This window comes from Scophthalmus maximus, chromosome 6 (assembly GCF_022379125.1).
Source record: "Scophthalmus maximus strain ysfricsl-2021 chromosome 6, ASM2237912v1, whole genome shotgun sequence".
NCBI lineage: Eukaryota > Metazoa > Chordata > Actinopteri > Pleuronectiformes > Scophthalmidae > Scophthalmus > Scophthalmus maximus.
In genome coordinates this window covers 22,853,832-22,866,477 of record NC_061520.1, presented here as the reverse complement: position 1 = coordinate 22,866,477, position 12,646 = coordinate 22,853,832, and the positions used below count along the sequence as shown (strand labels likewise).

Below are 12,646 nucleotides of genomic sequence, written 5' to 3'. Positions count from 1 at the left end.
GCTTGTTTGTGAAATTCTCTGTAGCGTGAATTCCATGAATTCTACACTGACCTCAAATTCAGAATGATTTAAAAAAAATAAATGCTGCTCATGGGAGTCCTGTCAATACCTTCTGTGTACCTGTGTCCTGCCAGCTAAACCATCTCGATCCGCTGAGATAAACACACACCAACGACTATAGCCATTTTTTAAGGAGCCCGGTTTAAGGCGGAAATGTACCTTAATTCTGCCTCATGCTTCTATATAAGAGGTATGAACGTGGAACGCTGGCAGTGGAGTCACAGAGTTGAATGGACATCTGAGTTAAACGGAGTGACGCAGGTGCTGATGTGTTACACGTCATGCTTCTGATTCTAGAACGGCGGCATGTTATCTAAGGGCACGCGCGGGGGTGGCATTACGACGGCTGTAAACAAATAGAGGCACCATAACAAGGGTCCTTCTTAACAGCAATCTGGGGGGATCTCTGCTCATAAGGCGACCCGTGAATAGACGAGTCCAGCTGTGAGGTTCGCCTGACATCCACCATTTCCCAGTTGATTTATGGCGTTCTCCACGACTTCTAAGGGTGAGAGGAAATTGGAAAGATTACCTTCGAGGTGACTGCCGTGTGTATAAAGGGCGACTCCGTGTGTGGAGGCCGTTGGTTGTGTCCTTCCGAGGAAAGATAGCCGAGGCTTGTGGCTGTGTTGTTCTCACTGGTTTTATTCCCACAGACGACAGCTCTCTCTAATGAACTCTGTTACAAGGGCATGCGCTTGCAAAAAGGCAGTTGAGCATGACCATTAGCATAATATTATGTATATGAAGGTTGACACAAGGTTTCACTGTCACTTTCTTGTGCTGGAATAAAAGCAACATTTTTGACTTGAGTAGGAAAAGTGTGAACATACAGTAGATTGACCTTGACCACATCAAACCGCAAAAAATGTTCTTTTTGTTTTGGGAAATTCACCGAAATGCATGTCAACTTGACAGAACCGGTTTGCAGATCAGTCTTCCACTAAAAAGGAAAAACTAGTCTGAGCAACGCACCAGCCAGGCTAACAGTGTGAGAAACAAACAGGTCTTGTGTCAGTGCTTACAACAGGGTCACGAGGCAAGACTTGCAACTTCCCAGTGGGAAAGGGACTCAGGCAGCCATTACTATGGACTGGAGAGACACAATTTCCAATTTGGGACATGCTTTAAACAAATACATCCAGGAGCCGATGCCATTAATGATGCTGAGATTAAAATGTATAATTTCGATATTTGGATTAAACCAACTCCTTTTCAGAAGTCCTTTTCAGACAGGCAACATTTCTTAAATATCTGTCATGAAGTGCTGGCACACAGTGTGTGTGTGTAACTGACTTGAATGTCTGTTATGGCTTTGTTCAGACATGACCTAAACTGCAAGAAAATGAAACCGCCACGCTTGCGTGATATTTGGCACCACTGCTACAGAAACAAAAGTTGTACTGGGAAATATCAAGGAAGTCCAGAGTCCTCATTCATCTCACAGCACATTAAACATTAAAGCTGCACTTTACGTCCGCAAGTTTCACCTGAAAAGGTCAAAAGTGTATGTGTAAATGTGTAATGCGAAAGGGGTAACTGAAAGTGATGAACGCACATATTATTTCCTATCTCAGCGTTTTCCCTCAGCAAGAAGCTTTTTTAAGTGTCTCTCAAATTATCGTTTAGGTTTTATGGCCTTAAATTTCTCTTTTTTGGTCACTCTCACACACTCGTAGCTGTTTTCAGTTAAAAGAAAATCAGTGCTCCAATAAACCCACTGTACCGTTTGCTAGCTGCCCATCTCCAAACCATCAACAGACAAAGTTAGAAAACGGTGAATGTTGCGCTGCAATAATCCAAGATAATATGTCAGTGCGGCGTTGAGGTAACAATTTGTTGTGTTGACCACACGGATCATTAAATTTAAAGGCTACTGGAGCACAAGCTTAAGTTCACACACACACACACACACACACACACACACACACACACACACACACACACGCGCACACACTTTTAAAAAAGGGAAAAAAAATACTCAAGATAGTCCCAAAACAGAAAGTTACTGTAAATCAAAGGGAAAGTGAGAGTGCGACGTGTTTGTGTTTGTGTTGGTGTGTGTGTGTGTGTGTGTGTGTGTGTACTTCTTCAAAGGGAAAGACAAAATGAGGGGGGGACTGACTGTGTTCGCTGTGCTGAGGCAAAACTCCAAAGCAGTTTGGGTCATCATCGTGTTAGAAATGGTGGAAAGATGTGGATTCATTGACAGCGTTGCTTAAGCTGCGGCACAGGCGAGCCCGTCTTCATCAAATGAAGAACAAACAGCAGCTTGTCTGGGACTCTCTCTATTGTGTTACAGGTTGGAACACGTGAACTGGAGACAAGTTATACCGTACGGTGAAAAAGGGAATTTTGAATTGATGTTTGTGTTCATAAACAACACACTTTATGGGTGTGCCTGCTGGCTGCTGCTAGGCTCACATGTTATACTGTCAGCATCCTAACAATGCTTATCTTTCCTTATGATCAATTCAAACTGAGCAGTAAAAAAGCTTGCGAGCACAGTTTCGTCCAGGTGCTAAAATGACCGAAGACAACATTATCCAAACCTGTTTTTTTGGTAGTTTTTTTGTCACCAGCACTCATTCATTTCAACAGAGGCCAAAGAAACAATGTTTTCCTGCTCCGAGATTATAGTGGTGGAGAATCTGGTTTGGGGAGGTGCAACCATTTGTGACAGTCTCTCATTATCTGTAGCACAGCGAAGGCTCGCACCGAGACGATTACACGCTGGCCTTTGTCACAGCCCTTTTTTTTTTTTTTACACCAACTGATGAAACAGGAGGCCCAGACACTTGCATCAGAACATGTTAAATTAGTTTATGTGCAACGTATCGGTTACAAGCAGAACGAGCGTGGTGGTTTTTTCAATGCGAGTACGAAATGTCTTCAGTAATTCTCCTTTGTTGAAGAGGATTTGAGTGAAAGAATAATCATGCAGCAATAGAGGCGGTGAGAAGAAACAAAAATGTCTGGAAAACGTGTTTTGGAAAATGACTTTTAACAACTGTAGCCTGAACTCTCACAAGAGACAAAAGGGAATATCTCAAAAAGGAGCATTTGAAGGGGAATGCCGCGAGGCAGCAGAGATCTGTGTCATATTCATGCCTCTTAGAATTTAGCACAGTTTTGACAGTGAGCTCATAAGCAAACAAGCTCTGTCTTGTCGCCGTGTGTCTCCCTGCCTCCGAGGTTCATGTTGGTGCCTGCTTGAACCGGCCATGTGCTCCCACGCCCATGTCCTTGTTTCCCAGCTGCTGTAAGCGTGCGCCCGGACTGCCGTGTTTCCCTTTAGCTCCACTGCTCGTGCTCATTAATCACAGTGTCAGCCCCGAGAGACGGGGACGATAGAGAAAGGGGTATGGGCGATACTTTTGCGTTTGCCCCTGCAGTGTGCAGTGTCTGGCAGCGCCGGGGACGGATCTGTCAGCGGTGAGGCGTCCCTCCTAGTCCACGCACCATTGGTCTCCCCGGTGCTGCATGAGAAAGGTCAACTTCCATTAGATGCAGTGTGACAGAATCATGACTCTGCAGCAATTTATACCAATGCCTGCTGCTGCCTCTTGGTAATTTGCTCTCTACAGTATCTGCAACTATGTGTGTTGATATTCGTCTGAGCTCTGTGCTGCTTTGCTTAGGGATATATTTTCTGCCGCGAGGAAGGTGACCACGTGTTGTTACCGCAGCTGCATAGAGGAAAGGCAGTCCTCTATAGTCTTTTATTCTCAGGGACAAATACATATACTAATAATTATAATACAGGATCGTGAAGTCCTCATAGTAGCTCAAATTATGAAGGGGAAACTCCGGCTACAAGAGGTGTTCGGCCTGCATCCTTATCTCAGGAAAAGAATAGTAAATAAATGCACTGCATCTCTTAACCTGCCAGAGTTGTTGACAACACATGATGAGGTGTTTCGAATTTTACTGCCCAGTACTGTAGCAGATGCCCGGTGACCTTAGAATGCGAATGAAAGAACCGGTATCACATTTCAGATTCGAACGAACACCAGGGGCCAATGCGATGGGTGGAGGTGCAAAGTGAGGGAGGAGAAGTTGGTTAAGTACTTTTCCCACTGAAAATCTCCAGACGTAGACGGAGATTTGTGGTTTTGAGTGCAATATTTTGACAGCTATTTGTTGAATTACCAAGAGCATTTGCAGAGATATGCATGTAACTCACAGAATGAATAATAGGATGCAATGATCACTTTGGTGATCCACCTCACTTTTAATCTACCACTGTTGTTTTTCATTCATTTATTCACCAAATTTCAAATGTCTGACACTTTTCCTTTCTCATCGTGTACATGTACTGTTGTGCAGACATGTGGTCTCACTGATTCACCATTGTGGCTGTAAACTCTAAAGGGGCTTTCGCACGGAGTGGTTTGCGGGGGTGTGGACAGGGTTGTCGGCAGTGGCTGGTGGACGTGCACGGCTTTTTGCTGCTGCTGCAATCTGAGTTTATGTTGGCGACCGTAGAAACCACACAGGGAAAGTTTACAGTAACCATTTAAACTTCATCTGAGATCCCTGAATGAATGACATCTCACCATCAGAGAACAGACAGATCACTGAAGAGAAATGTGTATGTGAACAACATCAGCCTCAAAGACGGATTATGTGGTCTGGGCTAATAATGATACTACTTAGAAAAACCTGCAATGTTCTGACTTTTCTTTGTGTTCCACCAAAACTTTGCGTGTGGCAGAAAACTGTTCACCCTCACTTTCACGCATAACATCATGGAATGGCCTTGCACGTCTTTAAAAGTAATTTATGTTGGTAAATGTGAGATCACACATCTGCAGAAACCAGGAAGTGGGATTTGGATGAAATTGCAAGGTTGTGCAGAATTCCCAGGGATGTACGGTATGAATGTGCTTAATCCCAACATCCTGTAGGGACTGATTTGAATCATGGACGACAGCTTATATCACAACAGTCGATTCCCATTCATCTATATTACTCACTACATAATAGCTATTTTTATGATAGATATGTTGTAATGGATGTAAATAATTCTCAAGCAAAAGGGGACGCATTGTTGCTATTGTATTCTGTTTTCCTCTTTTGCCAGTGCATTGCTCTTTGTGATTACTCAACTGCATTGTGCGCTCAGTGCATGCTAATGTGGAGAGAGTACAATGGGATTAGAGTTGTGTATTGGCCAAACAGCGATGACTGTGCGCTTTGAGGCCTCAGATGCGGAGCAGGTTGTGCTCTGTGGAAAAAACAGTAAAGGTTAGGAGCGGTCGCCTGCATCTCCGCTGTCGGTCCCACGTGTGCAGCCCCTCCAACACGAACCAGAGGGGAGGCTGCTTGACATTTCCTTTGAGTAGCGGTGCCACAGCCGTTTATTTCCTCCCTCTTGTCGTTCTTATCTTTTCCGTTTATCCTTGATCCCTCTGTCTCTCTGGCTGCCTCATATTTTGGCCTCACATCTTGCATCCTGCTCCGGCTAGTCTTTCAGTTTTCTCTGTCACTCCTCTCAGGAGAGAGACGATCGGGTGTAAAAAAAAAAGAAAAGAATACTCCATGCTGTTACCATGGCAACTGCATCTCCGAGCTGAGCCAGTGCTCCTCCACAGACATGCGTCCTCCCTCTCTCACTCCGCCCCTGCTTGCCTGACTTAGATTAAAGTGTACCTCTGATGAGAATGAAGAGAAAGAGAAAGAGGCTGGAGGAACAAGGGACAAGGTTGTGCTTGTTCGGGAAGAGAAGCGTTTCAAAAACCTTCCAAGGAAACAACGTGCTTTTCTCTGTGATGAATTATTATTACTGATGGCAGATATCAAAGACAGACCACTGTCAGTGAACTGCACATTGTGCATAACAAAGGAACCACACAATCCATGCTGCACTTTAAGGTGCTTTCTTCTCCTCTGCAGAGGTCTGAGGCGCTGGGCTGACAGAGGAGATTGTGGGTAATGGTCTGTTACAGGAAATTAATGCGTTTGCAGGGCTCCACTGCTTCACTCTATGACATCAATTTGTGTTAATTTGGTAATCAATCTAATTTCGTGAGAAGATGTCTCAATAATGGACCACATTTTCCACAAACTAACTCAGGATTATGTAATTTGTGTTCCTAAATTTTGTGCCGTGCTCTCGTTGGTGCGCATGTATCCTCTGAGGGGTTTTTCATAATTGGCTGTCGTGTATCGCGCAATCTTTTAGTGCCATTTCAGAGGAACAGTAACTATTGATCCGGGCATGGTTGGAAAATGTGTCATGGTTGGCTGTGTGCTCGTTAATGTGTTCAAAAAAAAAATTAACTAAGACATTGGGGGAACGGAAATGGTCGGACTGGAGCTGTTATAAGGTAATTTGTTGATGTGAACACCGCGGCCAAGACAGTGAATGAATGCATTGTGTATGTATGTTATGTAGTCCAGAACGATGTGTGAAGTGAGGGAAAGAGAACACACCTGCAACACACAGAGGAGTCACTCCTTATTTTCAGCTTGACTGATTTGGACCTGGAGGCTAATGCGATGACAGAAGGACATGCATGTCAGTTTTTTCCTCACCAATCAGGCAGTTAACTTTGTTAGGCATATCCGCGATTCCACCAGTGAGGGGAAAATTGATTTAGCAACTTACCGTATAGCTCAGTGCCCAGCTGGATCAGACAGCGAGGGGGAAATGAGGCCTTGAGCAGGCGTACCACTCCGCGCTTCACTTTTGTCCCAAAAAGAGGGGAATTCTTTTCTGTCAAAATGCTGCGATTGTAAGTAACGGGACAATGTGTGATAGCACCGCAGAGGAAGAGAGGGAGCGACGAGGGAGGAGTTTCACACTCCTTTAACCACGTGCAATGTGTCGAGACCCTCCCGGGCTGGGAGTTGGAGGAGGGTTGTCTCTCCTCTGAACCGGTGTGAACCGGTTGTGTTCTTGCCCTGGGTGTCAGCCATGATCAACCACATGTGCATTATGCTGCTGTGATTTGCTGCAGAGAGCCCTCCAGGGGTCATATAGGGACTGGGTTATATACAAGGTCCTGAAGAAGTTCACAGTTATTATTCTTATATGCTGTGCTGAGCCGATCCCACAGAGAATTTACCCATAATGTGCCATGCCTTCCTTTTATAAAAGGTAAAATAAAAATAATAAAAATCCACCATGGATCACAACATTTCTTTTATCCACAGGGTCTGTGCGGATAGAGAAGGAGGCTTCGTTTTCCTTCTATTTCGGACTTGTTGGCTTAAAAATGGACAATGTCATTATCTAAACAGTGGATGTCAGATGTTTGTGTCAGACTCACAGAGCAAAGGCTTGTGTTTTTAATTCAACACTTTGCTCTGACATTCAATTATCATAGAGGGATAAATCTATTGTTGAGGGGAGGCGGAGCTGGCAGGGAGATGATGTTTAGTGCACTCAGTGTGATATTAATTTGTGAATCATGCACTTATAAGTAAGGAGCCCTCGTGGGCTCATAAGACATTGGTGCCACAGGGCTTGTCAGAAAAGAAACATAAATTATTACACAAAAATGTGAAGAAAATACTTTTCCTGTGCATTGGACTGTACCTTTGTGGCTGTCATCGAAAGACTCTCCTCTCTGTTTAATAAGATTCTTGCGTTGGAGGTGACAGAGGTTAGTTGGGTTTGAGTCTGTCATGGGGATCTGTCTGTGGCATTTTTGTGTTATGTAGTTTTCTGGCTTGTGGCCAGGTCTATGTGACAACCTTTTTTAAGGCATGTTGCTCTCTCGTTTCATCTTTGCTCTCTTTCATCTTGGGAGTCCTTCTCCTGTTTGTAATTACAGCGTTCTGTGTCATATTCACTTCCCTCCATACGGTAGCCTTCATGCAAATATCCTACCTGCATCTGTGCTGTGTGGAATAATGCAAAGCGCCGTCCTAACGACGAAACGTATTACTGTTAAGAGTGATTATCAACATTGTTAACAACGTTTCTCTATCTTCACATGATCTACATCCTCATATCACACAGCTGAAATATGACAGTAATACAAACATTTAGTACAATGTTATTATTACTCTAACATACTATCACTTAAATGTTGTGTAAATTTCCTCAATCTCTTTAGCGAACCTCTGTTCGACATGCTGTTATTCTGTTGTCCTGTCCAAACCTGCAGTATAACCTGCAACTGAAGGCGTCAAGTAAAAGTAGAACTTGATGTGGAGTGAAGTAGTAGCAGATGAAGTGGGCGGTGGGGGAAGTGGTACAGAGAGTGACAACACTTGAAGCACCTGCTCTACACTTTCTATATCTCTGTGTCATTGATTCATTTTAGTAGCACTTAGCCCACTTTTGATTTGTCAAACCAGGACTATACGCTAAGATGTGTTACGGTACCTGATATCTAGGCATTTACATAGTCCATTAAACCATGGAGCGATACAGACGTTACATGCATATGTACCTGATCATGGAAGAGTGATAAGACTCTTATCATTTTTTTGGTTGAACACCTTTGTGATTATAGAAATGCACTATTGACGCTATGAGTACCAATGTTAGAGCCCATGGCCTAATTCACTAATTAATTTTTTGGGGGGTAATTGTCATGTTATTGCCAGAGCGTGTCTTGCTGAAATTGATAATCCTCATCTGGCTCAGCGAGGGATTTTATAATTAAAATAAAAGTCCTTGACTGTGAAGGTGAGTTGTGTTTGTGGAAATTGTTATATGAAGAAGCTACAGCATTAGGAATTTGTAATGAAGGTTTAGTGCAAATGCAATTGAGGTCTGAAGTTTTCTCCTGTCTCCTGGTGTGATCTTGGCTGATTCTTAAAGAAAGCATGGGGAATATGGTTATATACTTCTACCACTACTCATACTACTTCTACTACTTCTAATAATATATTATTACAAAGTTTTAATTTGTATAAAATCACTTGAAACGAGAAACATTGTGTTTTCCTTACCTGAGATGGAGCCCTTTATATCTACACTGTGCGTGAGTCCTTCACCATGTTGCACTACGGGATGCTACAGTAGCCCAGATGGGACAAACTGAACACTGGCTGTAGAGAGGGCCTTTTGCCACTGAAGTTTCTCCTCCATGCTTGGAGGATGAGGGTGAGGCGAGGGCTACTCACTGCTTCACAACTTCCTGACACCAAATCCATGACACTGAACCTTTGATGTTTTTGACGTGGTATTTTGAAGCAACGGCTCAACTCAGTTGCTGTGTTTTTGTCTCTTCGCAGGTTGGAGTTGAAGCGACAGAGGCAGGCCCCGAATCAGAGGTGAAGAGAACAAGACACGAGTCCTCCCGGACAGCAGGGGGCAGCAGCAGCAGGCGGCATGCAGGAATCTGCCTCAGACAGCAAGATGGCAAAACAGGTCAGCATCGCCCCAAATGAGCTAATGGATTACTGCTACAGCCACAGACCTCCCAGTGGTTGAGTTATTGGGTTTCTAAAGTTCCACTCCTGGATTGGGTTGCACCATGAAGCCTTTATTTAGTTCATTGTAACTCCTAGTTGGTTTAAAACGAATGCTTTCCTTGAGCAGGATAACCATTAAATCTTGGGTGGAAGATCTCTCCATGGGAGCTACACTTTTCAACACACCTCATATTCAGCATGATTGGACACTGATTCTGAAAAGGGGAGTTACATTTCAAACGATTAAATAATGCTTTGAGTTTCACAAATGGAATTCCATCTATCCCCAAACCTACAAAGCCTTGACAAATTAGCCCAAAATATCCAAGTGGCCATTTTATAAATCGTCAAAGGGTGACGTGAGAGGCTTATGTGTTTTTTGAGCATAAAACAGCCTTAACACTGCGTAGCAAGTAGTCCCTACAATATTACCCTATATAATTAGTATGCAGCACTGCAATTATACTTTGTCTGTGTTGTGACATCATCTTTATATGAATTGAATTCATTACTTTCCAAACAAAGAGAATTCTGTCTATGTGTAATGATAGGTTTATCTAACTACATTAATTCATGGTTAATAAAATGTGTTTTGTTTTCTCCTGTGGTTATATTTCATTATAAGTACTGGAGAGGTCATATCCTGGGACGCATCCATATGCAATTCCCATAAAAATAATCTTGACAGGACAGAAAATAAAATATTTCTGTAAACAGATCAGACAAGAAAAAATGTTGCAACAGCCGCGATGGACCTGAGGACAACCGGCCTTGTTACTGATGATTTGACTGTAGCTGAACTTCAGCGAATAAGTGTGACAGTATCTCTGGCTGAAGTGTACAAAAGCACAGAATACGATTTTTTTTTAGATCTTTTAGATTGTGAGAATACTGTCTCAATGTCACTGCTTTTGTGCCATGTGTGTAAATACAAATCACAGCTCTCGGACTCTCAATTCATTTTATTATGCTAGATGGGAAACTGGCTCACAGTAGGTACACAGGATAAAACACAACAAGTCGAATAAACTAGAATGCCAAAGTTAAAAGAATATGCTAAAATTACTTTGATTCAAACAAGTAACAAATTAGCTTTTTCTCCTATTACACTTGAACCAACCTGAGGGGAGAGTTTTACATTCACAGTGAAGGGGGTGGGTGTTTTGTCTAGTAGACCTCACCTGGCGCAGGTCCTGCTGTTCAAAGATGGCCATCAGGGTGGTCTGTGGGACGCCTTTCAGTCCCCTTCACAATGTTGCCCAGCTGATTTCTTACCCTGATGCTCATGTTACCAAACAAGGATATCCTAGATAAAGTAAGATCAGATTGGATAAAGGACATGTAGAACAAGGACATCACCTGGATAATCTTAGTTTCCCTATGGCTCTCTATTATGAAGACGCTTTACCTGAAATCATTAACTAACATTACAGAGTAACCTCATAGTCAAGTCTGGAGAGCCTGAGATATGCATGGATGACGTCAGTAATGGCTGCTGTGATTGGATTACTGATGCACTGTATGTTTTGTCTTTTTGTTTCATGGCAGCTTGAAGTGGATGTACAGTATACTGTACATCTAAAGTAGAAGTCTTGCAGAGATTGCACATAATTTCCAATATTTATTAAAGCCACAATGCTAACTCTACACCACTGACTAAAAATAAATATTGTCTTAAGAAATCAATCTTAGGCCCTGCCCTGATAGTGGCATGTAAAATAGTTATGAATATTAGAAAAAGTATTTCTAATATTGACTCATGTGTCAGGGATGACAGATGACATCAATAACTGAGTAATTTGTCTTTTTTTGTATTTTTTAAAGGAACAGAACTCCAAGAATCTGGACGAACACAGGGAAACAGACGAAATGTCTGAGAAGACGTCGTCAAACAAGAACCTCAAATCCCCCCAGAAAGGCTCCAAGCGACTTAAAACAGCCCCCTTCAAAGTGACGCTGCTGGACTCCTCGGAGTTTGAAGGAGAAATTGAGGTATGCAGAATGCATAAACAATTCATGGTTAAAAACATTTTTTAGAATTAGCCTTAACATGCTTTGAACAAACTGCTGAAAAGCAACCCCTGAAACACACACACACTTTTGCATTGTTTTCCTGTGTGGCCAGTTGTGTGTTTTGTGTAGTACTGCACAGAGCGGATAAAACAGGCAGAAAGAATAAAAGAGAGGCTGCGTTGCCATAAGCTCAGCAGGGCGGCGAAGTCAAAGAAAATGTAATATAATAATATTTCATTACCAATTACCTATTTCGAGCTGATTATTGTTTAGGCTGATATTTATAATTCCCCTCACTAAGAATTTCACTGCACAAATCCTCAATATGCACCTGAGATGATCTGCCTGGGCCCAACAGAGACCACAGTCCGCATATTGCTCATCAATATGACTGGGCATATAAATTAAGCTTCAGTACCAAGGGAAATGTATTCAAAGTATCAAAAAGTGTCCAGTTTTCGAAAGACAAAATTGTTTTTTTGTGCCTTCTAACACAGGTTACAAGTGACCTTTACAAAAAATGATTCTCGTGACGTTTAGGGAACAAAACCGACTTGATTATGTGAAGAAAAGAAACACGCAGCTCTCTGCTGTCAGATTGAGGCTCATCCAGTCTGACCTGAGGTCACATGTCAGCAACGGGTAAACAAAAACTTCACAATTATGTTAATCAGGTAGTGAAGTGGTACCTTTCGAGATTCGTCGTTTCATGTAATTAAATTTGACTTGGCCAAATTGAGAGTAGGCTCTCTTACACAAAACTTTTCACCAATAAAGCAAGAGAAACTATGAAGGGACTTACTTATTGTTTATCGAAGAGCGAAATATTACAACCTCGGGAAACTTTGATTACGCCAGCTGACCTGCTCTCTCACATTTTGTGGATGTCCGGCGGATGTGTCATCTCCTGAAGACTCTTTCATATACACAGTCATTTCCTCGGATTTTTGGAAACCTCCCCAAAGCCACTAAATACAATTTTCAAAGGATTTCTTAGGTGATGTAGTGACCCTGTGAGAAGTTTATTCATCTTCATTTGTAAAATGTGAATAATTAAAGGGTCTGGTGTACTGTATGTGTTTAATGAAAATGTTTACACTCCCTGAACTAAAGTATCAAAAAGTATTGTTTTTGTAACAATACTGAAACTTGGATTTTGTTTTGGCATTCATATCTTCCATTGTCCATTTTGTCC

General features: G+C 42.4%; 1 protein-coding gene across 8 annotated transcripts in view; it reads left to right on the top strand.

The window, feature by feature from the left end:
* The window catches only part of LOC118310104 (band 4.1-like protein 1), a 78,631-nt gene that overhangs the window by 33,551 nt on the left and 32,434 nt on the right, over positions 1–12,646 (top strand). For all 8 annotated transcript variants that reach the window (XM_035632916.2, XM_035632915.2, XM_035632918.2 and 5 more), the window contains 2 exons: positions 9,259–9,394; positions 11,263–11,430. In XM_035632916.2, the coding sequence (XP_035488809.2) occupies positions 9,356–9,394; positions 11,263–11,430 (207 nt within the window). In that variant the 5' untranslated portion in view covers positions 9,259–9,355. The remainder of the gene's footprint in view (positions 1–9,258; positions 9,395–11,262; positions 11,431–12,646) is intronic.